The sequence below is a fragment of the Sesamum indicum genome, linkage group LG12 (assembly GCF_026168435.1).
Source record: "Sesamum indicum cultivar Baizhima isolate 11 linkage group LG12, ASM2616843v1, whole genome shotgun sequence".
Lineage (NCBI taxonomy): Eukaryota > Viridiplantae > Streptophyta > Magnoliopsida > Lamiales > Pedaliaceae > Sesamum > Sesamum indicum.
In genome coordinates this window covers 13,467,713-13,494,061 of record NC_142668.1, presented here as the reverse complement: position 1 = coordinate 13,494,061, position 26,349 = coordinate 13,467,713, and the positions used below count along the sequence as shown (strand labels likewise).

The following is a 26,349-nucleotide window of genomic DNA, read 5'->3' as shown; positions in this document are numbered from 1 at the left end:
AAACAACAACAACAATATGGCCCAATACAAATTCAAACACTTTATCGTTATGTAATAACTCTCACAATGATCTACCACTAAATGTAAGCTGATGAACACAGTTATTACAAACCAGTAAAAGACTAATAGTAAAGGGGTAGGATTACGAGCGCGGGTCTCAAATATACATTACGAGCAACTCAGATGACACGCGGCTCATAAAACATACAAGTTAAGATACTTTTCGATCGTCTAAACATACCCAGGCACAATACAGACCAGGTTACATGATACATAAATGTTACTACTAGCATCAGTCTCCATTCTAAGCACTAAAGTCACCTGTGTACTCTGGGCCTTTCAGTATCCGCTCAAAAGAAAGCTCTACTCCCATAAAATACTCGAGAGCCAGAGTTCTTAGATGCTGGTGATTTCTGGTCTGAACTGGAGTTTTCGGAGCTGGTTGGCCCGTTTTCAAAGTCCATTTTCATTTTGGCTAATGATTCAGTAAACTGCTGCATGCTTTTCATGTACATATCCACTATTTCCTGCTGAACAACCTTTGGTTCTGGTTCAATGTTTACGGTGACAACAGGCTTTGCATTATCAGATGGCACAATTGATGCATTACTCTCAGCGTCTAGACCATTGGCGATTATCTCCTTGGAATTATCTTTAGGATGTGAAACATGTTCCTCATTTGAAGATTTTGAACCTTTGGGGGTCTCAGAGGACTCAAAACTCACAGGAACAGAAGCAGATGAAGCTTCATCTGTTGAAACGCTGCTTGGAGGAGAGTCAATCTTTGGAAATGGCTTTGAATTTTCAGTGCCCATTGAGAAGCTTTTCCCATGTTGAATCTCTACCTCTGAGCTTACCTGGTTTTCAGTATCAGAACTGACTAGGCTTTCTGAACTTTGTGACTCGACATTGGTGCATGGCATCCCAAAATATTCTTCAACCATCTGATTATTTTCATTTACAACCTTTGGATCAGGGAACTCAATCTTATCCAAGTCACCAGGAACAGACTTGATAGATTCTGTGTCCTGCACGACCGTATCAGTATCCACACATGTGGATGGTGCAGGTATTGGAATGACTTCCGGTGGTGTTCCAATATAAGACACTGATAACTGGACAAATCCTGCTGGGGAGTGGAAGAGATCAGTTGAGGAGAGAGAAAACTCCTTTTCCATCTTACCATTGTGGAGGAGGACTTCAGAAATAGGCACCAAAGCAAAACCAAGAAGCTGATCTTCAAGATAATTCCTCACCCTGCTTAGCATCCATATCTCACATTTAAGCGAGGAATCAACCTTTCGAACATTAAGACGGAGATTCTCATTGAAGATTGGATTCCTCCCACCACCATTTATGATTTTGGTGGAGACTGTCTTTTCAGGATCACAAGTCAGACAAAGTTTCGCATAAACATCTTGCTTCTGGTAGATGCAAATGTTGTGGATGTCCCTAGCTTGGTGTATGTAGACCTCCAAAGCACCAAGAAAGTCCTCAGAGTTACCTGGTGTGGTCTGCTTCCCTTGAAAATTGAGTTCCCTCGACATCAAGCCAGAGTTTTCTACACAAAGATTGGCATTTTGCTTCTCCGACTCGGTGAAAATGGCGGAGCTCTTCAGGGGCGACACGACTGATTGAGGAGAATCCATGAGTATACAATAAAAAATTAACCTGTAAAGGAAGTGAAATTGACATCAAGCAAACTTGTGGTACTCCATATTAGCTATCAACAGATGGGTGGAAATGTTGATGCAAATACAAATACAGCGTCACTAAGAAATCACATGAGCTTTAGCACCAAAACAAAACTATACCTGCAAACAAAGAAACAGAAGGAAAAGGAAACAAACAACCAAAAACAACAAGGGCACCCGGCACCCCATGTCTAACTTTCAAGCTCTAACTCATAAAGAACCCAAATTTCAGGACCCAGCTTAACTAGTAAAGATATGGATCTAAAGACCACAGAGACATAGCTCACCGAATTGGAAGATGTACTAGTTAAAGCGACAAGCAAACCAGAAAGAAAACAAGTCATATGAGTGGAGAATAACAGAAAGAAGAAGACCAAGATATTGCAAGTGTTGGAGAAGTAGCTAACAAGTATGTCCGTGTATAATTAACTAAGATTCAGACACTGAAATACTGAACAACACAGTTGATGCAAGCAGTGATAATCCAACATACGATAAACCTTCATAATATCACAAGTTCTTGGAAGAATTGCGGATAATATTCTAGCAATAACCGACCAGATGAAACCTTACTACAATCGGAAACCAGGAACCAAACTAAGAAGTAACAAGTAAAACTCATCAATCGAACCCAAGACAGAGCAAGAACGAATTGATGTATTACCACAAATCTCAAAAACCCAAAGTTCAACTCAGAAGGCAAACACCCAAATCCTAGAAATAGACAAAAACCCAGCAACAGTGCAAATCAAGAGTTTCACCACACACCAATAAAGCTACCACCTTTTCCCCGCATCACAAGAACAGTTCTCACACAAGTCTAAAAATATATGAAAACATCAACTCCAGCAATCAAACACACACAAAAAAGAAAACAAAAAAACCAAGTAAACACAACAAAGAAATTCAAGAAAACGAAGAAAAAAAAAGTTGAAAAAGAAGAACAGCAAGAGCCAATAATTGGGTCTTTTCTTGCCTTATATCTCCAATGGTCAAACCAAATTTCTGCAGAAGCTGAGCACAAAATCCAAACAAATAAAGACGACCCTTTTCTCAAAGAAAGAAAGCAGAGTGCTGGAGAGTTCGGAAACAGTACAAGGAATAAAAATCTTGAAAGAGGATGAGAATTAATGGGATTGAAGGGTGTCGGAAACCTCTGCCTTTGTGCATCGTGTTGGGCATATATAAAATTGGGAGCTGCGTCTTTTTCTTTTCTTTTTTTTCCGTTTTTGGATTTTTATTTTCTGTGGATTTAACTGGCACGCGATAAGGACAGGGGACTGAGGAGCCAATGAGAAAGAAGCTGAGTGCGATGCATAGTTGGGAGCCGGACATCGGAGCGTGCCAACCACGTGCACCCCGATCACGTTGCCAAACGCTCTTCTGTCATTTTAGTCATCATTGATTGTCCTACATTTACGGCTGCCTTTCACACTATATTATTATTATTATTTTATTCATTCATATATCATTAAACGATAACTTACTGTGGGACTCTTTTTAAATTTTTGTTATAATTATTTTTTATTATTTAAAAAATTATGATTTTTTTTTAAAGTTAATGATAGTCTAATATATACTTATCATAATAATTAATTATAAGAGTATTTATTAGGCATTCATTAATTTCACAGAGTATCTACAATAAATTTTTACAATTAGTGAATATTTATAATTATACCAAGTCTTAAAAGGATCCGTCGTAATTTAACTTTAGTTAAATTAATAATATTTAAATCTTTTTAAAAACATAAAACCGATTCATGATATTTAATTTAATAAAAATAATTAATATTCAGTATAATTACATTGCCATTTTTTGAGTTTTTGTGCAATTATACATGATATTCATGTGATTTGAAAAATTACATTTAATTTTTATTTTCATCTAACAAATAATTCACTTTGTTAGTCAAAATTTATCGAATTTGATGATACTAACAAAAAAATCGAATAAAAAATCCATATTTACCTCAACTAATTTATTGCAGGTCAGATAATTTCTAAAACATGCAATGAGGTATATTTCACCATTATAAGGTAGTTTAGTCGCAAAATATTTGTTTAACCTGCAATAAGTAAGTAATAAATCAGTCGAGATTAAATATTAATTTTTATTCAAATTTTTTAATTAATATAAAACAGAATAGGTGAATTGACAATTGAGGGTCTACCGTCAGACACAATCAAATCTCAAGGTACTAGATGTAATTTCTCAAACCACAAGAGACTTTTACGCATAATTATACCAAACTTTATGAAATGAGAGTGCAATTATTCCTTAATTTTTAATGTATTAACGGGATTAGAAAAATAAATTCAATAATACTTGAGTTTAATCGAATCAGTCGCTATTTGTCTCAGTTTATATTAATTTATTTCACGATTTTATATTTTATCAAATGAATGTATTGTTTAATTACTCAACTCCATGAAAACAATAGTGTGATTATATAATTATCATATTTATAAATAAAAAAAGAAAACAGTGCATTTACAAATTCATTGTATGAATAGGTGGAGTTTTTGTTTATATTTTTGGAGTGGGGTATTAATAAAAAGTTATGCTACTTTATAGTGTGGCAGACTGCTGCACACTATTCCACCTTTTTCTCCCCCTAATTTTCAATACTTATTTAGTAATTTTATTATAAGTTATTTATTTTTTTCATAAAATAAGATGATGTCGCGAGTACTCTAAACACATGGGGCATTGTCATGCTCGTCAGTTGTTTACGGACGATGACATCTCAAGTTTTGAGGTAATATCGAATGGATAGTGTATAATTAATAATAAATATTTATATACTGTATAACGAATGCAATTTTAAATTTCAAATTTTGAGTCGCAAAGACTTCTAAATAAATTTGAATAATACCTAACAGTGAGATAGTAAAGGGATGTGGTCCAAGATCTTAAAATTTAGAGCAACTTACAATTCACCCCAGACAAATATTGTGAATTTTATTCAATAATTTTTAAATATATAGCTACACATATATTATTAATAATTTAAGTAAATAAGCCCAAAACGATTTGAGTTGAAAAAGAACGCACGGAGAGTGGGCCTCGGCCCACTTGCTCAGAATCTTCTTCTATGTATAATAATAAGGCATAATTGCATCTACGTCCCTAATATATGTTATATTTGCTTATATTAATAAAAAAATAAAAAAATATATATTTATCCCTGTTGACTTACTATCGATCTATTACAGGTCAAATAAATTTTTTTAATAACTAAATTACCCTCATATATCTTCACGTGTTAATGCACGTGAGAAGGTATATTTTCACAGCTATAAGGGTAGTCTAATAAGAAAGAAATTGTTAACATATTATAAGTGAGGAACAAGTAAATCGTGGGTAAATATCAATTTTTTTTTAGTTTTTTTTTTATTAGTATAAGCAAATTCAGTGAATTTTAAGTAACGAGAAGGGTTATTTGTCATACGAAAGCAAACTTTAGGGATGTCAGATGTAATTTTTCAAATCACAATAAATTTACATATAATTGCACTAAAACTATGGGGGGAGAATATAGCTATCCCTTTAATTTATATAAGCATTCATAATTTTAAAAAAATACACATACACCTTTAAAAATATTAACATCATTACATAAATTATCTTTGCTTTTTAGTTGTTATAAATGATTTATGTAATTACAAAAAATACATTAGTGGCATTTAAGGGTGTTCATTTCAGTTAATCGAACTTAATTTAAGTACACCAAAATGAAATGTCAGTTCCATCAAATTCGAACTTATTTTGGTCCAATTCGATTCAGTATTGAATTAATCAAAAATTAAAAAAATAACATAATATTAATTTATTGATTATAAATTATTTGTTAATTAATAATTAAATATATATATTTTTAAAGTTCAGTATTCAGTTTGATTCGATTAATTAGCACAAAAATCAAAATAAAATCGAATATAAAAATTTTAAAAAAATAATTGAATATCAAATCGAATTTTCAGTTCGATATTCGATGAAAATCAAATTCCTGATTTAATCAATTAACTACAAATTAAATATTGCTATTTATTTGTATAAATAAATTATAAATTAGAAGGCATAAATATAATTATCTCCTATAATGATGATAATACTAACAATAATCTTCTTATGGGGATATGATCATGAGTATAGTGAAATGGGGGGGGGGTGAGAAAATGCAATGATGGAGAAATGTATATGTATTTTCAAGAAATGATGATGGGCATAATTATTATTATTATTATTTATTATAAGAAAGTAATGAGATGAGGCTCAGAGATTTGCGCATGATTGCTGTGGTGAATAGACCGTTGGGCGTCGTGCTAAAGTGCACCCCTCGTTTCAATCCATACTCCAAAGCTCCACATACAGATACATAGATTAGTATTTGTCAGACAATTCCTACTTTTGGTGTTAAATTACAAATCCCACCACCTCCGGAAAATAAGAAAAGTGAGGCCTTTTTTTCTATTTTTTGCTTGTTATTTTTATATACTTTGTTCAGACATCCTTTTCCTCATGTCGTATTTCTTTATTCCTAGTTGCCGTTAGGTTGTATTGTATTATGTATAAAGTCCAAAGTGATGGAAGCTCATTTGGGGCAGGGGATGTTGCGATGCTGACCAATCACTCACTACAGTACCATCATTTTTCTACAATACTCCACTTTTAATCAATTCTCATTTCTCTCTACCTACACCTTTGAATTTTGCTCCTCCATTATTCCCCACGTTCTTCTCTATTTTTTAGGTATTTTGTAGCTCATTCATAAAAAGATCCGAACTTGTATTCCGATGATATGTTCAAATAAGACAATTATTTAGACATCGTGTGTCTGAAATAGAAAAGTTCGCTTTCATCAAATCTGAATATGAAAAGATCTAAATATACTTATTTAGTCTAGATTTTTCAATACGTGATCTATCAAAAGACAGTAAACACTGTATTTGAAAGACCCCAAACTATAACTCTTCAATGCGTAAATAAGTAAAAAATCTTAGTATGTTTACAACTTTAAGACAGCCTCCACATTACTTGGTATTTAATAAAATGAGGAAAAAGAAACCAAAAAGTAAATTTTCTCTGTATGTACTTGGTGAAAAAATACCGAACATCATAAATTACATTATACTAACATTTAAATTTATTTATATTGATACTAAATAGGTATCTATTATTATTTTCAAAATCGATTCATTTATTACTAGGTGCAATTATTGGATTCATACGATAAATATTATATATTTATTTTATTAAAAAAAATAAAAAACGTATACGTGTATCTAGATGACAAAGACAAGCACATAGAGTTGACTCCTAGGGCAGATGTAGATTTCTTTCTCATTCAATTAGGTCTTTGAAAAATCTGCTCTAGTCCCACCCAGTGCACCCACCACGCCAATCAACTCACGTATTTTTACCACCTTCCAAACATCGTTACTTAGCTGTATCGATTTAATTGATATATAATATTCTAACATCAATAAATAATAGATTATAATAATTTTCGATTCGATTAATATATTGATATGATTATAAATAAACTGTAATAACTTATCTAAAATAAAACAAAGAAATTTGCATGTCCAATAAGACTCAAACTCATAACCTCGACATTGTTCGTGAAAACTCAACCGTTAGCATTGATGCTAAAACATCACTAGTAAGGCTGTTATGCCCTATTTATTACATTTTTGGCGAACTACCAACAACATAAAAAATCAAATTGGGCGTCTTATCTGCACCCACAACGGTTGCTTTGTCGACACAGGAAATTAAATAAATGTCGGAAATATTGTTAAACTATATTTATGACATAGTCAGCAAATCTTGACTCCATGCATATGTGTGTTCCAAATTATTCTTCAATCACTTTGATAAAAGGAACGGACACCTTTGAAAAAAACAGTGTTGCTTTAGTAACAGTGGGTTAAGCATGTCAGGACTACGGATTAGGCATTGACTTTTTGGGTTAAAGCTATGCATCTCTTTTCAATTGCTTCCCCCAACCACCTATTTTTATGTCTTTTTTTAAATTATTGTGTGATTTTTGTTTTAACCGATGTTAATTAGCTCTTTTGAAAGTATCGGTAGGATCATACGATTTATATATATAAAAAAAAGAAAGATATTATAAAGTGAAAGATAATAAATAATGATTATATTTCAACTTTAGACGCTTTTATTTATTTTTAAATTAATTAATAAATATTCGAATATTTTCTTATTGTGTAGTTGTGCAGCACATTGCACAAGCAGATTGTTGTACTGATCTCACTTCTCTAGTTCTACTTATTAGCAAAAAAAAAAAAAAATAATAAAGATTGCATAACCCTAAAAACCAATAGGATTATGTGAAGAGCAAATAAATAAAATACTTGGAAAAAGAAAGCATTACCTCATAATTCTATCTATACTCGGGGCTCCAACGCGAGTACGCCCGGTTGCCGTTTTTCGGGCCCAATAAACATATGTGACAGTGGTTGCTTTCAGTGCGTGCTTCGCATGTCCAGTCCAACTCTAGAAACGTGAAAAATGTCAAATGCTGATAATTATCAAAGTTGCCATTGCAAGAGTAACAACTTTGTCAAACAATTTTATCTTTTATTTTTATTGATTTATTTGTTTTCACTACTATTTTGATTTTAAGTCTAATTCAAATTTAAAAGAAAGATTAAAAATAATGAGTGATTTGGAAGGAATAATAATTTGTGAATGAATCACAAAATTGTTGAAGTTTGAAAGAAAAGAAAGGAAAGAGGTGGTAGTGTTTATATTTGTCAATTATCCAAAAATAATAATTATAAAAGCATTTTATCCGAAGAAAATATCTCAGGTAGAGATTACCAAACAGGGGAAGTCGACTACTTTGGATTAGCCAACTTTAGGGTTTATCGTCTTTCCTTATAGAATGTCGACGCCGGCCAACTCTACCAATTCCGACTCCGACTCCGAAATCGAGAACATTCCGAGCTCCAATCCTAGTTATACGTCCCACTCTCTCGTCGCCGCCAATTCGTCGAGTCCGCCCCTTGTTTGCCTCTTCAGGTTCGCTGGTGACTCCGCTGCCGGCGCTTTCATGGGATCTATTTTTGGTTACGGTACTCATTGCCTGTTGATTACTTGTTGCGTTCTTCTTACTTTTTTTTTTTTTTTTAAATATTTATTTAGATTTGTTGGTTGTTGGAATTTCGTTAGTATGGACAGTTTGTGAATTTGATGAGATTTTTTTTATCTCTCTGGAGGCTGATTTTTATTTTGCGTTGTCTGCCTTGTGCATTTTCAGAATTGTCAGTGGTTTTATGTCTCGTGTAATATTGTTTACCTCAGAGTACAGGTATATAGTTCTTGCTTACTCGTTGATGTTACTGCTATTAAGTTGTGTTGTCCTCTGAAATTGGTAGCAGAACCAACGGTTTTATTTTGAGATGGAGTTTTGTTGCTTCTGGTGCATTGTGCCTAGCAGTAGTCCGTTGGGGTCTCCTGGCATCTTGTTGGTTTGGTTATTATCAACGAACGCTAATTTATTTAACAGCTAGAATTCTCAATGATGTTGTCTACTAACTGTCTGCATTAAGCACAAGAGGAAATTATCTGTCTATATTGTTGGCGTTAAATTTGTGTGGTTGAGTTTGTTGTATTGAATTTGCTTTTAACATGTAACTTAAACCTTGTTATCGATAAAGGAGTGATTTCACTGTTGGAACATTGGAAGTAATGTACAACTGAATTCTATGGCCACAATTTTATCATATTCTCTGGAACTGAGAGAATAGGTAGTGCGACTCTCACTTTTAGGTCGTTCTTCAGGGTTTTGGTGATTGACTGTCCTCATGTTGTACTTTTGGAATGAGATTTATCCAAATTTACCTTTGTGAGGTTTCGTGTACTAGGTTCTGGATTAATCAAGAAGAAGGGCTTTAAAGGATCATTTGCTGAGGCTGGATCTTCTGCCAAGGTATGGTGTAACTTTTGACTTGCTATGTGATCTATTGATATGAGATCATTTGTAGTGCGGATTTCTTAGTTTTCCCCATCCTTGTAGACATTTGCAGTTTTATCTGGAGTCCACAGTTTAGTTGTCTGCTTTTTGAAGAGATTGCGGGGGAAAGATGATGGTAAATCCTCTTTTATTGTGAAGAAATACTGCCTGACTTAACCACCCTTGTTTATCTGACTTGTTTCGTTCTCTACAGTCATAAATGCTGGAGTTGCTGGTTGTTGCACGGGCCTTGCTCTAAGCTTCCCAGGTACTCTAATCTCCCTCTCTCTCTCTCTCTCTCTCTCTCCCCATATATATGTATACGGTATATATGTATAATACCCTTGCTCACAGTTTTGAACATCTTATATTTTAGTTTTTACACCCATGCATAAGTACCTTCAATGCGCCTCAAAAGCTTCTAAGTTTCTACTGCAAGATAAATATTTAGTCAACCTCAAGTTCTAATCATAGCTTGCGATATATGCTCAAATCTATTCTGGAAACTGATCAGAATCTGTATTTGTTCAACATCACTTAACCTGCCCTGTCAAGCTACTACTTTTTAAGGTGTTCAACAATTAAGTTGACTATATTGATAGGTTCTCACTGACTCGGCTGCTGTATGGTGGTACTTTTTCTCACCTGTGATTATTGAAGGTGGAATCTGTGTTGTAAATGTTATTCTGCTGTTTATTTTCTCCAGGTGCGCCGCAGGCTCTACTCCAAAGCTGTATCACATTTGGGGCATTCTCATTTATAATTGAAGGTCTTAACAAGCAGCAGCCAGCCCTTGCTCAGCCATTTTCTTTGAGAGTCAATCGGCAGCATTATGGTGTGCTTCCTCCTTTGGCACTACCGCTCCCCAGTGAACTGAAGGAATCCTTTTCGTCATTTTGCCGGTCTATTAGAAAATGAGACAGCTGCAGTGGTACGCCTCAAACTGAGTTTTGCCTTTACAGCACCAGTTATGCTTCTCTCTCTTATGTAGAACACCGGGACTGCAAGAGGTGTATTGTAAATTTCAAACCATTTCATGAAATTTGATAAATTCGACTTGTTATCTTACTAGAGGCGAAATATTTTTGTGTTTTTGAAATAAAACTCGTGTGCATTTCATTTTTGGCTTTTCTAACGTCAATGGTGGGGAAAGCCAAATGCTCCATGGAACATCTTTGTCTTCCAATTTTATCGCGTTCCACCTTGCAACTTGTTTTCTTTAAAAATATGAAGTACTGGAAAGAGCGCACTCCATTATGGTCATTTCGACAACATAAAAATTATTAACTGAAATCACGAATACATATTATCATATTATGTAATTCCCACGGGCTAAATTCCCTTCTAAGGCCCACGTTAGCGTGCCCAATAATCTCCAGGCCTTGTGAGTACTCCAATGCAAAGTTGGGAAACAATGGCGTGTATGTTATGCCAATCACCTTCCATTTTCCTTTACAGGAAAAGATTTTTCTTGCAAAAGCGGATTATAATGACGTTGGGATTATAGAATAATCCTCAGATAATTTATTACGGAAGGCGGTCTTAATCCAAATCCATTGTCATAATCAACCAGATTGGCAATTGTCATTAATGTCGAAACAAATTTGAAAAAACGAACAGATCCTACATTTTCAACTGAAGATCTCTCAGTTCAAGCTTTAGATTTCAGGCTCATTTGATGTGCATCTCTCACCTCAATATTTAAAAAGTCGGTTGATCTACGGCGGAGACAGGTGATACTACCCTTTTCGTGATGGAGGACATGGCGGCCGCTACCACTATATGCAGTATTTGTATGAGTACGACGTCGATGAGTGCTATCTGCCGCCAGCCAGACGGCGGCTGCCCTCCCGCGGCGAGACCTTTGCCTGTTGCTGTTTGATGTAATTAAGAATGCTTGGTGAAAATTATTGGATGGTCGCTTTTAGGATGACGCGATACATTTTCTTTGCCTTCCCAGTGCAGCTTTGTTGGGAATTTGTAAATCTTTTTGAGAATTATTTCTTTATATCTTAACCTCTTCTAAAAAGATAATTGAATTAAAAAAAAAGCAAAAGGAAAATGCAAAATGAAACATTATAAGATATGAATAATAAAGCAGTGGGGCACATGTCTATCAGTGAGGACTGGATAGTGGTTAATTGACATATCAACTTTGTGTGAGAACACTCAATGGTCTCTCATTAATAAGAATCAGTTGTCATGCACGGCGTTACTATGTACATATAATAAATAATTTTTTATATATTAAAATATTTTACAAAAATATTTTTATTGAATAGTTAAGTGAATATAAAATTTAAAAAGTTGAATAAGTTAGTCATCTTATTAGTTATTCTTTAGATTATAAAAAAATGATGCATTGGTTTAGAAATAGTAATATTTTGTGTCTATAACACACTTTTTCGTTATAATAGTATAGATAAATGATAGATTTGCAACATTTTGCTTTTACTTGACCATTGCCCACCAAGAAGAAGTTAAAGTCCAAACACAAAATTGAAATATTGTTACAAGAACACTGATCAGTAAATTCACAAGAGACATTATCCGTATTGACACACTCAATGAAGAGTAACATGATGTTGTCATAGGATTATAGTTCAGCGGGATACACTATCTGAGACGATGAATTCCAGCGTACACTGTGCTACTATGAAGCAAAACTTTATTGTCCAAATCAAACAATTTTTGTATAGAAAAGATTCAGAATTTGGATTCTGGATATCTCCATCATCTTACAGCCTCTCAAAAATGAAACCGACAAAATTTCCAAGTTTACAACAAGCCCACCATTTTCGCCCAAAGATTTGTTTCCATTTTCAAAATATACCTCTTTATAAGTACTATAAACGAAAGCAGTTTAATTGCATTACCCACACCCACACTGTGCTCATTCATCACTCCTTACAATGGCGCCCAAATACAACCTCCAAGAGCTGTCCAAGGATCATCCATTCATGGTTAAGCAAATTCTCTCTCGCTGTTCTACAATTAAATGTTCTTTTTCTTATCCTTTGACAAGTGTACTGGTGGGTAATCATGCAGACTTGTCTTGTGAAGGTGAACACTCGCTCTTCTGGGCAAAAGACTGTTGCAAAAGTCTTGCAAAAATGTCATGGTATGTTTCGCTCATATTTTGATATGTCAAAGGTGGTGTATTGCGTCGGTCTTTTCTTCGTGTTTTTTTCCCCTTCTAAAATATATGGAAATGGTGGTTCTGTGTAGGGATATATAGCTTCAGAATGGATGATGATGGCCTGGTTGAAATCTCGGGTACAGTTGATCCCAATTTACTTCTGAAAATGGTTGGAAAATCAGGCAGAAAGGCAGAGCTACGCTGGTTACAGTTTGGAGAGTGTTCCAGCAATTTATTCATGCCAATGAACCAGGGAGGAGTTAACAACTCGTATGATGGAAGGTATCTCCATGCAGGCAACCTTCCTCGTGCAAAGCTACCTTCACATGATGCTCTCAGGTCATCGGCTCACAATCAGAAACATGATTACCAGATAGCATATGATGACAAACATGATTATGATCAGGATCGCCGTGATTGGAACTACCATTATCAGCATACTTATGATCACAATCAAGACTATCAGCATGGTTGTTTAGATCACAAGCATCACTATCAGCTTGCTTATGATCAGAAGCATCATTATCCACATTCTTATCGGAACTATGATCATGCACATGATTCTCAGTATACCAGCTATGGGTACAGACATGATGGAAACCAGATGCATTATAGCAAAGCCTTACCGGGCGTAGGTGGTGAAGGCATGGGCTGTTGCACTGTGATGTAAGATACGTGCCGCACTCAACTAAAGGAGTAGGCAAGTGAAATTGAGGAGAACTTTCTAAAGCTCCCTAGTTTCTGATTTTTCTTTTCCTTGGAAATTTTTGAACTTTTGTCTTATGTAATGCCTTCATTTTTGGAAGGAATTGAAAGCAACTAGTGTGCAATGGATGAATGTGATTATGTGAATGTCACCATATACGTGAATGTTGTGATCAATGTTAAATTTCTAAGAAATGTAATTGATTCAGCAGAAAAAAGTTGTCATTTTTCAAGTTCTGTTACCTCCATAATGTATCAAATTCCAAGTATGACAAATATGAAAACCATATTTGTCAGCTAAACTTACAGGCTACCTCACCAGCATAAAATTCTTCGAGAAATGTCAAAGCTTCTGCATTAGTGTTGCAAACTTTCCACAGGGATGCCACCTCCCCATTTGAGACAGTACCCCAGCTCTCGCAATCATCAATGAAGTCTAGCAGCTTTGAGTAGAATGAATCATAGTTCATCAGAAGGAAAGGAACGGGACGGGGGGATCCAATTCTTTCAAGTTGAATCAGTGTCAAAATTTCAAACGCCTCATCTAGGGTGCCAATTCCACCAGGCAGAGCAACAACAGCCGTCTTATCTGAACCAGTAGCTCTAACAGCAGCATCCACCAACCCATGCTTCCTTGCAGAAAAGAACCTGCGTGTAGTATAAGCAGTTTACAAATGCATGCTTATAAACCAAATACGTAGAAATTTCAAGAGAAACCATTAAACCTGCAAGTCAAATAGTTTTGTAGTGGTAGGTAAGGATGGAAATTCGTTGCTGTCCATTCTCCAGCTTCCTTGCCAATCTTAAATCCACCAACCGGCTTTCCTGCTTCAAGAGCCCCTTTAGTTACGGCATCCATTAGCCCTGGCCCAGCCCCTGACCACGAAGTACAATTTAAGAGGTTTGCAATCTGCCAAACAAAATAGAAATTGGAGAGCCTAAAATCAAGCAATTTAATACACTTATAAGCCAGAAACTGGATTTACAAGTAACCTGTGATACGAATAACTTACTTCTTTTCCCAATTCAAATGCTTGTGCATAATGTGGATGGTTAGGTCCCAACCTTGCTGAACCCAAGTAGACAACTCCTCTGCCAAGTCTTCGTATAAGTTCATAGCACCGTTCAATTTCTTTCTTGACCTATTTTTCAAAGAATAATTGTTAGCCTAAACCAATGATCACTGATGCCTCCTACACGACTGATGATTATCAATAATGAATTTCATGGCCAACATTCCACATAAAGCAACTGAAGAATCCATAGAACTTTCATTTTGCCCAAATTTCATGTTAAGATTTAGCTCCTCTAACTTCTTCCACTTATGTCCTGCTTGCTTGACATGACCATCACACTCATCCCGGCAATCAAACAGAACTGAACTAGAAGTTATTCTGTCTATCCCTCAGTATCAAATGAAAGAAACTACAATAATCGATATCCAGTGTTATATTTCTTCCGGAATCCGGAATGCATAGTGAAACCAAATTCATGCATTAACTTCTAAGAGAAAGGATTCCACCTTCGACCAACATTATGCTGAAATTGAAATTTTTATAACAATTACACTGACACAAATGACGCCGTTTTCACAGAAAAAGGACAGAACTTCCTATCTGTTCTACAGCACAAGAAACAAAGACACGAACTTTCATCATAAAAAGATACATTCACATGAAAATATACCTCACCAGGGCTCGTTCTCTCCTCAAAATCAATTCCCTCAAGCTTGCAGCAACAAGAACTTCTTGATTGGTGGGTGTAAAGCCCAGGAATCTTCAATTTCACCGTGATCTTTTGATGTCCGTCACCATAAACAGTCTTTAAGCCCTTCGAAGCAGGTTCCTTGTTCAGATAACAGTACCACAATGAACTCGAACTAGCGAGTGAAAACCCCATTACAAACCTCCCAAGAACCAAGATTCTGCCGTTCGTATCAAATTCTGTTGATCGGCATATATGTTCGTGAGCAAAAGCTCAAAAGTTCTGCGAATTGTAATAGGGTTCTCTCTTGCTCTGTTGTAGGGATGTAACAGAGAGAAATGTAGTTCGATTTTTCCCAAGCAGAAGGATGAAAAGGAAATGAAAAAGTTACTGAGGGGTAATTACGAAATATTTTAAAATACTGGGGTGTCTCGTAGGATAATGCAAAGATATCCGGAGTCCTACGTTGTGATGTAGGGGCGTACAATATTTTAAAAGGGCAAAAACACTCATACGGCATCGTTTGGATCTACTGGGAGGATATATTTGTAATTTAGACAGATAGGGTTTTGGCAAAGTGTATGTTAAATCCTGCAACCTCACTTTGGTTCTTTTTTCTCTCGCTGGCTGGCTGCAATTGTACCGCCGTTGCCGTGTCTGCATTACATCGGTGATATATCGGAACCCTAGACTCCACAGCCGAAAATCATGGGTAAAAGATTAATTATTTCTCCTTTTGGTATACTTTCAGATATTATCTTTCCGATATTTGTTCTGAAGCGAAGATGATTGCGATACTGGTTTGTTCCAGGTATTTCACGGGACTCGATGCACAAGAGGCGTGCCACTGGAGGAAAGAAGAAGGCTTGGAGGAAGAAGAGAAAGTAATTTCCAGTTTTTTTCCTCTTACTTCGATTTTTTCGTGATTCTATATAGTTATTATTTTGATATATCCCCTTTTGTTCTTTTTCTTTTTGGGATATAAATTACTATGAGTTTTGTTTAATGCTTGTAAAATTTCAGTTTTAAGTTTGAGTGCATTGATCTTCTGTGGAATTGAATACCAGTTTATTCTAAGCAAATTTAACCAGAATGGATATTCTCGTATCCTTGGACGAAAAGAGAGTTGTTGTTTTATTAGATCCTCATCTATCAGTCAATTGGTGACATTTGTTATATCTGATTCTCTGGTAGTCACTTCTTTATTAGTTTATTAGTTAAACAAGGCCTGTTAAGCATGTCTGAAGCTCATCTGCCGGTGATTGTGATTCTGAATTAGGTTTACCAGAGCAATTTGATGTACTTTATGACTGGATCTTTAGAGCTCTGTTTATTATTGCTATTTGATTAATTAATTCTATTGTGTGTTACTAGGTATGAGCTCGGAAGACAACCCGCAAATACAAAGTTGTCGAGCAACAAGACAGTGCGCAGGGTCAGAGTTCGAGGAGGTAATGTGAAATGGCGGGCCTTGAGGTTGGATACAGGAAACTTCTCTTGGGGGAGTGAAGCTGTAACAAGAAAGACTCGTATTCTGGATGTCGTTTATAATGCATCAAATAATGAATTGGTTAGGACCCAGACTTTAGTGAAAGGTGCTATCATTCAAGTGGATGCTGCACCCTTCAAGCAGTGGTATCTTCAACATTATGGAGTGGACATTGGTCGCAAGAAGAAGACTGCTGCCAAGAAGGAAGGAGAAGTATGCTTGTCTTTCCGTTTTCCTTGCATGTGTCATAGTTTTCCTTTCTGCCTCATTTGGTGGATAAAATTGTGGAACACAATCATTATCTGTACAGAGATACATATTTACTGTGCTAAGACATTAGGAACAAGACAAGATTGTGTGGTAGCTGGAGAAGTCCCATAATAATTTAGGATAGCATTATTATCTACAGGGTCAATCCTTGATGTTCAACTGTCTGTATTTATGTTTCTTCTATTGTGAATTTCCTCTTTAAATCCTTTTGCTCTTTTTTGTTGGACCTGGTTTAGGAGACTGAGGCTGCCGGTACTGAAGAGGTAAAGAAGAGCAACCATGTCCAGAGAAAACTAGAAAAGCGTCAACAGGATCGCAAGATTGACCAACATATTGAGGAGCAATTTGGTGGTGGTCGTTTGTTAGCCGCAATCTCCTCTCGTCCTGGCCAGTGTGGGCGTGCTGATGGGTATGTAATTTAGCTCTTGATTCTTTTGTTAAATTTTGTTACAAAAAATACTAAAGGTCTAATGATGAGTTCCTATGAGGTCAATAAGAGGCAATGAGCTTGTTGCGAGACACATAATGCTTCCAGGAAGGACACTACCTGAATATCCAAAATATACACATTTTCTGGGGTCTAAATTTATGTGTATAAAGTGCATGTATTTGTTTCATTGGCTCAGTTACTAATCCAAAATTGCATTAGTTTCATGTAACTCTTATTACATCTATATAGTTTGATGGAGGATAGTTGGGGCATCAAAATATCAAATTTTGTTTGTCCAAATTATGGAATTTCATTCTGACTCTAGGATATTAATCCACGCTCGTCTTACTTAACACTCCACTTTAAGTTTTAATTATAATATGGGCTCATATGGTTCCATACATGCTTTTGTCTTTGTCATGGCATAAATTGTTTCTTGGAATAGGTACATTTTGGAGGGTAAGGAGTTGGAGTTCTACATGAAGAAACTTCAGAGGAAGAAGGGAAAGGGCGCTGGCGGTGCTTAAATTTTGTCCCAAGCTTACCAAAATTTCCAATCCCAGAGAATGCTTTCTTTTATCTTATCTTCTCCTTTTTGTCCTATGTTGGGAACAAAATGAGCATCTTAGAGTCCATTGAACTTTTCAATTATATCATACTTTTGATTTCATGAGGAGAATTATATTGAAGTTTTTGCTTTTGCTGATTGCTTTGATGTTCAGGCTGCTGAATTATCGTTTTGAGCCCCGCTAGTTATCATTTATTCTGTTATGATGCTTTTCTTTCAAAACTTCTGACTTTATGGTAATTACTAGTGACTGGGAAAAAAGTAACTATAAGTCAGCTTAACACTTAGGAAAAAAACTGAATCAACTATCAAGTGCATTTACTTGTATAGTAAGATGCTAATACTTTCTTGGAGGCAATAAGAAGCTGCTGTAGAGAGATGTGCTCATATTTATTGAATTCGAAAATTGTCAATATGCTGATGACACGTGCTAGAAAATCAAAATCTGTAGCACAGAAGCTGTGCGAAGCACCAAAAAATGTGAACATTTGAAGAAATCCATGACCATCCAACAGTTTTCAAACAGTCGCTGATGGGGAATGCAACATTGCATAGGTGCATTCCCAGCCTTCAATCTTCTATGCGTCAAACTGTGACTCCAGAATACACAAATATTATATGATACTTAAAAGAATATTTAACAAGATTGGCTCAGGAAATGGATTACTGTGACACCGACGAGGATGATTTAAGGGCTCATGAGATTCGAACATAACCCATTTTCTGACACTTACTGATGAATGCGGCTTTGAAGCTGCATAAATTCCTTAATAATGTTTTCTATCATCAACCAACATGAAATATAAGAGAATAAGGAGCACAATTTATGGCTTCCCATATTTCTTTCTTAATCTCTCTCTTACAAAGTCATTTCTAGCTTTGATCCGAGCTTGTTGAGGAGCAGCATTGACGTACCAAAGATGCAAACCATATCCAAACAATGCGCCACCAGTAAGGAAGAGCGCTGCTGTTGCAGCCAACTTCTTCGGTGTAGCCTCAAAGCACACCACCATCTGAAACTGTGTTCTCTAAATAAACTGGATCTACTGGGCAACACAGAAGAAGACATAGGAAAGTATCATTCACTCACATTAAGCAATACAAAAGACAACTTTGTTTTACGACAATATCAGTGAAAGTCAGCAGAAAAGGTGGTGAACGCGCCAACTAATCTACAATCAATATAAAGAGTGAAAAATAGAATCATGGTATGCTGATGCTGCCTATCAATACAGATCTAGCTTCTGCACCCCTCCCAATTAGTTGATAAAGACTCTCTACTTATGACCATAAACAATCAGCTAAATCAATACCATGTATACCATATCCAAAGGCGTAAAACTGCATCTTCTCTTATGCTTTAGCAAATCCAGAATCCATCTGTTCAGTTTATAATTTTGATTGTATTTCTTTTCTACATAAAATATGCTGCCCGTCTCCTATGTTAGTTTCTAGTGCTTCCAGACTTAACTACTGACCAAATTAGTAATGTGAAAGTGGTTGGGAAAATGAAAAGAAGCAACCATCCTTGAAGATCCTCATCATATGGATCTAAATTTCGGGAAACTTAATAGTTTGAATAAAACTGTAATATTGTCCATGCTCATCACAGTTGAGGAAATCCTACAGAGGTGGGCTTACGCCGAATATAGCTCAAGATACCGATAATATAACCTTTTCATTCATCAAATTTAATTATTAAGTTAAAGTTTATCTTGAGCGTATCATATAATGGTATTTTTTTTCCTTGAACAAGAATGATTGTGAAGAAGTGTCGATCTACATCTAATTTGACCCTATGGTTCTACTAAACAACCACCTTTGAGACACCTTCAGCTCCCATCCACTTCCAGGTTCATGTCTTGCTTGTTGAGTCCTTCAACAAATCGAAGAAACTATGCATCACAATCTGTACCTCATTTTCCATACTATTACCAGTCTCCTCACTATCCCTTGATCCACAAATGCAATCGGAAGAGTGGAATCAAATATAATGAGATCATTCATCATATTCAAACCCTCTGTATGGAAGGATATATTTCCGTCTGCATCTCTTTTGCCTCTGCAACTCATCGCCATCAAAAATACCAATCAAGAGGCTCATGGTAGCACAAGAAATAGAAACTGCAGTACAATCTTCCGTTATGACAGACCTGAAAGGATCTACTCCATTCTTTTGATTTCAGTGAAAGCAAAGGGACGCTCGGGAGTTGGAGGGGGACTCAGATATTCATTTTCCAAATCCACGATTACATTATGCCCAGAGTGGTCCTGTTTTGCACCATTCAGCTTCAAGAAAATATTGTTCTGATGCACTGAGCCTAACTTGGCTGCTTGTCTATAACCCCCTTCAATTAATTCAAGCACCCAAAGCCAAAATCATTGCAAGGAACAAAATGGCTACTTTTTCTCCACTTTGAAACTTAACAATAGAACGAACCATGCAACTCAATAAAAAAAAAAACATAATTTTGAATCCTGTTAAGCTAATAATGAGCTTAATTTATTTTGCAGAGGAAAAAAAAACAGAGACAAAGATCAACAAAAATGAACGTGGCATTTCATCGAACAGCAGGCATGTATATGAGATTAACCATGGGCGAACACAAGAACACACGTTGAAAAGCCGTGGTATACGAAAATTCATACATAAACGCAAACATAAATTACCTAATTGCAGGAAACAAGATCGTTCAGCTCAGCAGACTCTATTCGAACAATTGCAATTGCAATCGACCGGACACATGGAAACGGAAGCTCTAACTTTTTAAGAACTTATTGATTGGGCCTATATTCGCTATGGTGACAGAGCCCAATAAGCCCAAGAGGCATGGTCGCTTAATCATTTCCAGCCCAGTTTTCAACTTTAGATAATTGCTTGATGAATATTGATTTATGCTTTATTCAAGTAATGTAATCATTAGTGCGTGTCGCATACTCAAATGTATGTACATAATTAATTAATTTTTTTTAAAACAAATATTAAATTATTTATTTTAATTAAATAAATAATTAGTAGGAAAAAAAAAGATTAGTTATGAGAAAAAAATAGTAAAAAATAAATAAAAAACCACAAATCGGAAAGAGAGAAAACTAAAGATCAATAAAAAAAGAAAAAAATTGAAAAATTGAAAAATTATTTAAAAAGTATAATGATAGATCAAAACACTAAAAAAGTTGAGCTTGGTTGGATACATACAAAAGTTTAGATGTTAAAAGGCTGAAAATTCGAGAGTTGAATTATGGAAAATGGTTCACAAAATTAAAACTGTTCTTTTCTCTTATGCTATGGCATTAAATTTCTAATCAAGAAAGAATAAGCATAAGTCTTTAGCAGAAATAATCTAAAAACAGTACGATTCTTGAATGATGATTCTACACTGAAAACGTCTCAAATTATGTGGAAGCAAGTTTGACAATGTAGTATAGACAATAACTGCTACGTATTCTTGATGCTTTTTCTGCTATCAACATATGATTAATTGCCAGCCCTACTGAAAGAAACTAACACTTCCATGTTGATGGGATACACATACATCACTTTTGCTGGCAATCACAGCTTATAGTTAGTTTTTATACTGATATGGGTTTGAACAACTCCCCAGAGCAGCTAAAAGATGTCGTTGGTTCGAGCTCCGTAATTTCTTTCATCACCTGAGCTTTGTCTGCCTCAAACATTTCATCCTCTGTGTAACAAACAGATGAAGACCATCATATTTAGTATTGCATGCTTATAATCTCACAGGTGCGCTTATGATGTGAGAACAAGAAGCTTTAGTACCTTTGTCCATGTTAAAGCCAGTTAAGAAGCGAAGAAGTTTGGTTCTATTTGCACATAGTATGTTTACGATGTCAGCAGGCTTGTTCTGGTTGGCCACAAAGAGCTACACGAGGACCGGATAAACCAGAGTAAGAAGATGAAACTGATGAGAGCAGTCAAGAATTATAGAGTTATGAGGTGAAACCTTGAATACATGGAATGCGTCAATTTGGATGCTTTTGTGTGATTCCTGCACCACCACCACGATTACATGATTTCTCCGGTCCAACATATAAATCAACAAGCTAAACCTTTAGCCCTAAAGCAGATAAATGTCCGTTTTGTACATATAGTGTGGAGGGATCAGCACTTGCTGCCGACAAATTCATATCATGTTTGAAGATATAGAAAGCTTATTGTTTGATGCTATTTGAGATGTTCATATTAGCTCGTAAACAAGAACGACATTTTGTGCTAAAGAAAAATTATTACCCTCAGAAGATTCATTAGAACCCTCATATTATCCTTTGAGCTGACGTAACGTATCATGCTACCAGCATTTGATCGATCCAGCAAAATATCACCAAGCAGCTGAAAAGTATAAGTAGTCATCAGTGAGAGAACAATACATGTACGTATATATGTGTGTGAGTTGTTGTTCCATGCATACAACTGACATCAGTTATTCATAACAGAAAAGTCCTGAATCTCAGACACTTATGTACCTTGACAGCGTGTCTTCTGGTCATGTAATTCGTAGATTCCAGCAACTTTGAGTTGAACTCAGCAAAGAACTAGGAAAAGTAGGGAAATGTCAGGTTTTCGTTGACTCAATATACTGAAACTAAAACAAAATAACAAAGCAAAAGATGAGGTGTTATCATGAATGAAATTTCCAAACCAGGAAAACAAACACATTTTGTTTTTTTATGTAAATACATTGTCAGAATAGAGAAATGAAAATATACCCAAGTGTAATTTTCTGCTAGAAACTCTGCGATTGTGGACTTATGCCTTGTCATAAGCTCCTGTAAGATGTAGCAGAAAACATAAGCATGACTATTTGATACTTCATGAATACAAAGAAATGATGCGGATTTTCCAGCATCGAAAAGATATACTCATAATTACTATTTTGAGAAATCAGAAAGCATCAACTTGGAAGTTACAGATTTTGTCTGGCATTCTTTTCCAGGAGAATACACGACTACAAGGAAATTAGCAAAAAAGACAACCTAGATTATCCAAAAGCCTATTATACAAGGTGTCATCATGTAAGAAAATCTACATGCATCAAAATGGAGACATCCATAATTGAGAAAGAAAAGCTGCTACTGAGAGAGACACATAGAGCAAAATAAACTACCTTAAATGTAGCAGCAGCATCTGAAGCAACATCAAAGTTCGGAAGTTGAATATAGTCAAAAAACTTCTTCACATGCTCTGGCTTCAAAACGTATCTGCAGGCAACACATCAAGACTTTACTGTGAAGAGGAGCGAGAGAGAGAGAGAGAATAGCTGGGGGGTGGAATGAAGTAAACCACAATGTACTACTTTCGAAATATAACTATGAAGGCTAGAAAATACAATGAAATAAAAGAACAGAAAATAAGTCAGTGTATACAGATGGACCCTAAGGGGAAGAAACTTCACATGTGCATTTATGATTCTTACCTGGCAACAACCTGATGTCGTATGCACTCCCTTAACATTCCTCCATAATGCAAAGCAACAACAGGATCCTCATACCTATAGAAAAATTCAACATTAATTACCTGTATATATGAGGAAATAGAGGTGAATTCAAATGCAAGGAAACTATAGCATTCATCTATACCTGTGTCAATCAAGACTTCCAAGAATGTTATTTAGATTTTAATCATTCTGAACCATGTTTATGCATAACAGTTTACATGTCTCTTTTCAACCAAGGACAAGGACAAAACTTTTAAACAAGATGGGCAAAGTGCATGGAGAGTCCTGACTCTTTTTTGTTTGTGCACAATGTAGTGACAAGAATTAATCTTTAGTTTCACCAAAATTTGACTAGAAGCAATCTTAATCTCCCAAAACTAAGAATGCTCCCAATAACAATCAGGAAACCAAACTTTTACAACTAGCATTTTCTTTCTTTCAATTTTTTGTTTGGCAGACAGAAATTGCTGCAATACTAAAATGTATGTCACAATAAAGTAGCTTTAGGACAAAAATAAAAGTTAGAAATCAAAATAAGGATAACTCACCCAGTTATCAACTGATCCATAATATCTAGATTGGCTTCCAAGTAATCAGAAGCAATCAATCTTGAATGAACTGGTTGCCTTTGCAAATTTGCAATGACTCTGCTGGCATCTTTCCGAGCCTTCATTGAAAATATGTATCCATGATAAGGAACAAGAATAGAGTGGAACATGTAATAAGCTGGGCCGACATATATCAAGAGAAAAGAGCATCCAAAGTGGAGCAACTGAAATACGGGACTAAGCTCGGATACATTTTGCTCACCTCAAAGTTCAATTTCGGAAGACAGTTAATCAGGAGCCGCATGGTGTCTTCTTTAAAGAATTCTTGAGTCAATTGCGCACAAGCTTCTGGAACAGGTTCAGATTCATCAATGCCGTAAAGAATCGACTTAAGCTCCCTGATATCGGCGTCTAATTGTTCCAACTGAAACCAAAAGGCTGCAGTATATCAGAAGATCCGTAGTTTGAAAAGAATGCCATGAAAATAAACTGATGCCGCAACAATGTTGTCAGGACACAAGTGTTAGAATCACAAAAGCTCCAGAGTACGTCGTGTCATTGTTCCAACAACAGTTTGTTGAAAACCGCTGGAACAAAGAGATATCAGGATAACATGGAGAATGAAATTTGTGATAACGCCTTTAAGTTTAAGGTGATGTATTCCTCAATGCAAGAGGAAATCAAACTTAAAAAACGAAATACATTCAACAACAAAAACCGGACATGAATTAAGAACATAAAAGCAAACAAATCAAAATCACGGTGCAAACAAATGCAACCCAAAAAAGGAAAAAGAATGAACCTTTTCATCGCGCTTAGGATTGCCAGCGTCGTCTCCGGAATGGAAGTACAACAGCAACGCCCTTGTTTCCCGGACAATATCAACAGGGGTCCGAGGCTTCTTGGATTTGAAAGGGTTCTTCATGGAACTGCTGCGCAACACCTTGGGAACAAGCTTCTTGAAATTCAAGGAAGAATTGGACCTCTTGATGGTGTTATCCTCCTTCTCCTGCTTCACAGCGGTAGGCATCTCTTTCCCCAGAAAGGACAGCCGGGGAATGAGACAGACTTCGCCGGAATGCCGGATTCGAAAAGACCCCTTACTAAGAATCTCTTTGCTCTTATGTTTCAAAAAGAAGAGGAGAAGGAGGAGAAAGAGGAAAAAGATGTTGGAATGAGCGATGCCATATAGGTACGTATTCCGGTGTTATTTGGAGAAATTGAGGAGCTGAGATGTTGTGGGAATATGGGAGAGAGAGTGTTTGTGTTATGGGAACTCCAAATTCGTAGGAGAGCTTACGGTTCTTTTGTAGCCTACTTGTCTTCTTTCTCTTCTTTCTCTCTCCTTTTCCAATTTTATACCTTTTCTATTTCTACTTTTTAAACTATTATTTTTTAGATAATTACACCAACTTTTCCCTAAAATTTGATGTAATCTCTTAGAAATTCCATTTAATTCATAATATTTATTTTTTATTTAATAAATACATTCATCAATTAATTAAAATTTATCAAATGTATTGATTTTAGTAAATAAATTGAATATTTATCTATATTTATCCCGATTGACGTATTATTAACTTATTGCAGGTTATTTTTTGTACCAATTAACATTACCCATTTTTACACTCTAAAACATGTGAGGAGGTATATTTTCATATTTACAAGTATGATTTGATCATAAAATATTTATTTGACTTGTAATAAGTCAGGAATATTTAATTCGAGGTACATATAGATTTTTATTCAATTTTTTTCTTATCAATATCAACAAATTCGATAAATTATTTACTAACAATGGATCCATTTGTTAGATCCCATGAGGGGATATATAACTATCTCATTATCTTTTTGTAGGACCCCAAAAAAAAAAAAAAGAAGTACTACCTAAAGTTATTAAAAAGTTGATGTGAATTATTTATTATTTTAGTAGGAATCATTAATCAAAAAAAATTTATTTGACCTATGATAAGTGGTTAGTAAATTAATTAGGGGTAATTATAAATTTTAATTCAATTTGTTTTGTGGCTGCAATTTATGTAAATTTAATTGATGAATGGATGTATTTGATGGAAGAAAACAAATTTAAAAAATATTAAGTATAATTTATCAAGTATAAGAAATTTATGTCTAATTAATTAAATTTATAAGGGAAGCAATGTAATTATCCCATTAATTATATAATGTAATTGTTTATATTAAAGAGATTTCAATAGATGCGAGTAGTCCGAATCAACTGAATCAGATAACATATGACATTAATTTCTTATATATAAATTGACTGTGATGTGCATAAAAATAAATTAGTAGGTCAAAACATTCAAAAAGAAAAGAAAGAAAGCCCAACATAATATTAGG

General features: G+C 35.3%; 7 protein-coding genes across 17 annotated transcripts; 3 read left to right on the top strand and 4 right to left on the bottom strand.

The window, feature by feature from the left end:
* Window positions 1–17: 17 nt before the first annotated feature.
* LOC105174935 (Calcium-dependent lipid-binding (CaLB domain) family protein) lies at window positions 18–2,909 on the bottom strand. Of its 4 annotated transcripts, none has more exons than XM_088876332.1 (2): window positions 2,671–2,909; window positions 18–1,630 (listed from the first exon to the last, which is right to left on the bottom strand). In XM_088876332.1, the coding sequence occupies exon 2, from the start codon at window positions 1,545–1,547 to the stop codon at window positions 351–353; it is 1,197 nt and encodes a 398-aa protein (XP_088732458.1). In that variant the 5' UTR covers window positions 1,548–1,630; window positions 2,671–2,909; the 3' UTR covers window positions 18–350. The 4 variants fall into 4 exon arrangements, with proteins under 4 accessions (XP_088732458.1, XP_011095497.3, XP_088732456.1 ...); XM_011097195.3 differs by having other exon boundaries at window positions 18–1,671; window positions 2,671–2,908; XM_088876330.1 differs by lacking the exon at window positions 2,671–2,909 and adding an exon at window positions 2,359–2,653 and having other exon boundaries at window positions 18–1,671.
* Window positions 2,910–8,465: 5,556 nt separating this feature from the next.
* Window positions 8,466–10,750, top strand: LOC105174934 (Mitochondrial import inner membrane translocase subunit Tim17/Tim22/Tim23 family protein). Its single transcript, XM_011097194.3, has 5 exons — window positions 8,466–8,801; window positions 9,594–9,658; window positions 9,746–9,818; window positions 9,897–9,950; window positions 10,389–10,750. Exons 1-5 carry the CDS (start codon window positions 8,612–8,614, stop codon window positions 10,598–10,600), a joined length of 594 nt encoding a protein of 197 aa, XP_011095496.1. The 5' UTR covers window positions 8,466–8,611; the 3' UTR covers window positions 10,601–10,750.
* A 1,817-nt stretch (window positions 10,751–12,567) lies between these two features.
* Window positions 12,568–13,491, top strand: LOC110013009 (uncharacterized). The gene is made up of 3 exons (XM_020698336.2): window positions 12,568–12,645; window positions 12,731–12,803; window positions 12,911–13,491. The coding sequence occupies exons 1-3, from the start codon at window positions 12,595–12,597 to the stop codon at window positions 13,489–13,491; spliced, it is 705 nt and encodes a 234-aa protein (XP_020553995.1). The 5' UTR covers window positions 12,568–12,594.
* A 192-nt stretch (window positions 13,492–13,683) lies between these two features.
* On the bottom strand, window positions 13,684–15,655 carry LOC105174933 (Putative lysine decarboxylase family protein). The gene is made up of 4 exons (XM_011097193.3): window positions 15,213–15,655; window positions 14,540–14,668; window positions 14,252–14,436; window positions 13,684–14,174 (listed from the first exon to the last, which is right to left on the bottom strand). Exons 1-4 carry the CDS (start codon window positions 15,423–15,425, stop codon window positions 13,820–13,822), a joined length of 882 nt encoding a protein of 293 aa, XP_011095495.1. The 5' UTR covers window positions 15,426–15,655; the 3' UTR covers window positions 13,684–13,819.
* A 130-nt stretch (window positions 15,656–15,785) lies between these two features.
* Window positions 15,786–18,134, top strand: LOC105174932 (small ribosomal subunit protein eS8). The gene is made up of 5 exons (XM_011097192.3): window positions 15,786–15,942; window positions 16,042–16,114; window positions 16,605–16,932; window positions 17,226–17,398; window positions 17,865–18,134. The coding sequence occupies exons 1-5, from the start codon at window positions 15,939–15,941 to the stop codon at window positions 17,944–17,946; spliced, it is 660 nt and encodes a 219-aa protein (XP_011095494.1). The 5' UTR covers window positions 15,786–15,938; the 3' UTR covers window positions 17,947–18,134.
* Window positions 18,135–18,580: 446 nt separating this feature from the next.
* LOC105174931 (bric-a-brac protein) lies at window positions 18,581–20,812 on the bottom strand. 8 transcript variants are annotated; one of them, XM_088876094.1, is made up of 4 exons: window positions 20,658–20,802; window positions 20,141–20,335; window positions 19,807–20,049; window positions 18,581–19,030 (listed from the first exon to the last, which is right to left on the bottom strand). In XM_088876094.1, exon 4 carries the CDS (start codon window positions 18,998–19,000, stop codon window positions 18,812–18,814), a length of 189 nt encoding a protein of 62 aa, XP_088732220.1. In that variant the 5' UTR covers window positions 19,001–19,030; window positions 19,807–20,049; window positions 20,141–20,335; window positions 20,658–20,802; the 3' UTR covers window positions 18,581–18,811. The 8 variants fall into 8 exon arrangements, with proteins under 8 accessions (XP_088732220.1, XP_088732217.1, XP_088732216.1 ...); XM_088876091.1 differs by having other exon boundaries at window positions 18,581–19,033; window positions 19,807–20,335; XM_088876090.1 differs by having other exon boundaries at window positions 19,807–20,335.
* Window positions 20,813–21,346: 534 nt separating this feature from the next.
* LOC105174930 (putative MO25-like protein At5g47540) lies at window positions 21,347–25,291 on the bottom strand. The gene is made up of 11 exons (XM_011097190.3): window positions 24,794–25,291; window positions 24,254–24,415; window positions 23,992–24,110; window positions 23,423–23,497; window positions 23,114–23,207; window positions 22,716–22,775; window positions 22,473–22,541; window positions 22,240–22,338; window positions 21,953–21,997; window positions 21,769–21,871; window positions 21,347–21,673 (listed from the first exon to the last, which is right to left on the bottom strand). Exons 1-11 carry the CDS (start codon window positions 25,019–25,021, stop codon window positions 21,561–21,563), a joined length of 1,167 nt encoding a protein of 388 aa, XP_011095492.1. The 5' UTR covers window positions 25,022–25,291; the 3' UTR covers window positions 21,347–21,560.
* Between the last annotated feature and the right edge of the window lie 1,058 nt (window positions 25,292–26,349).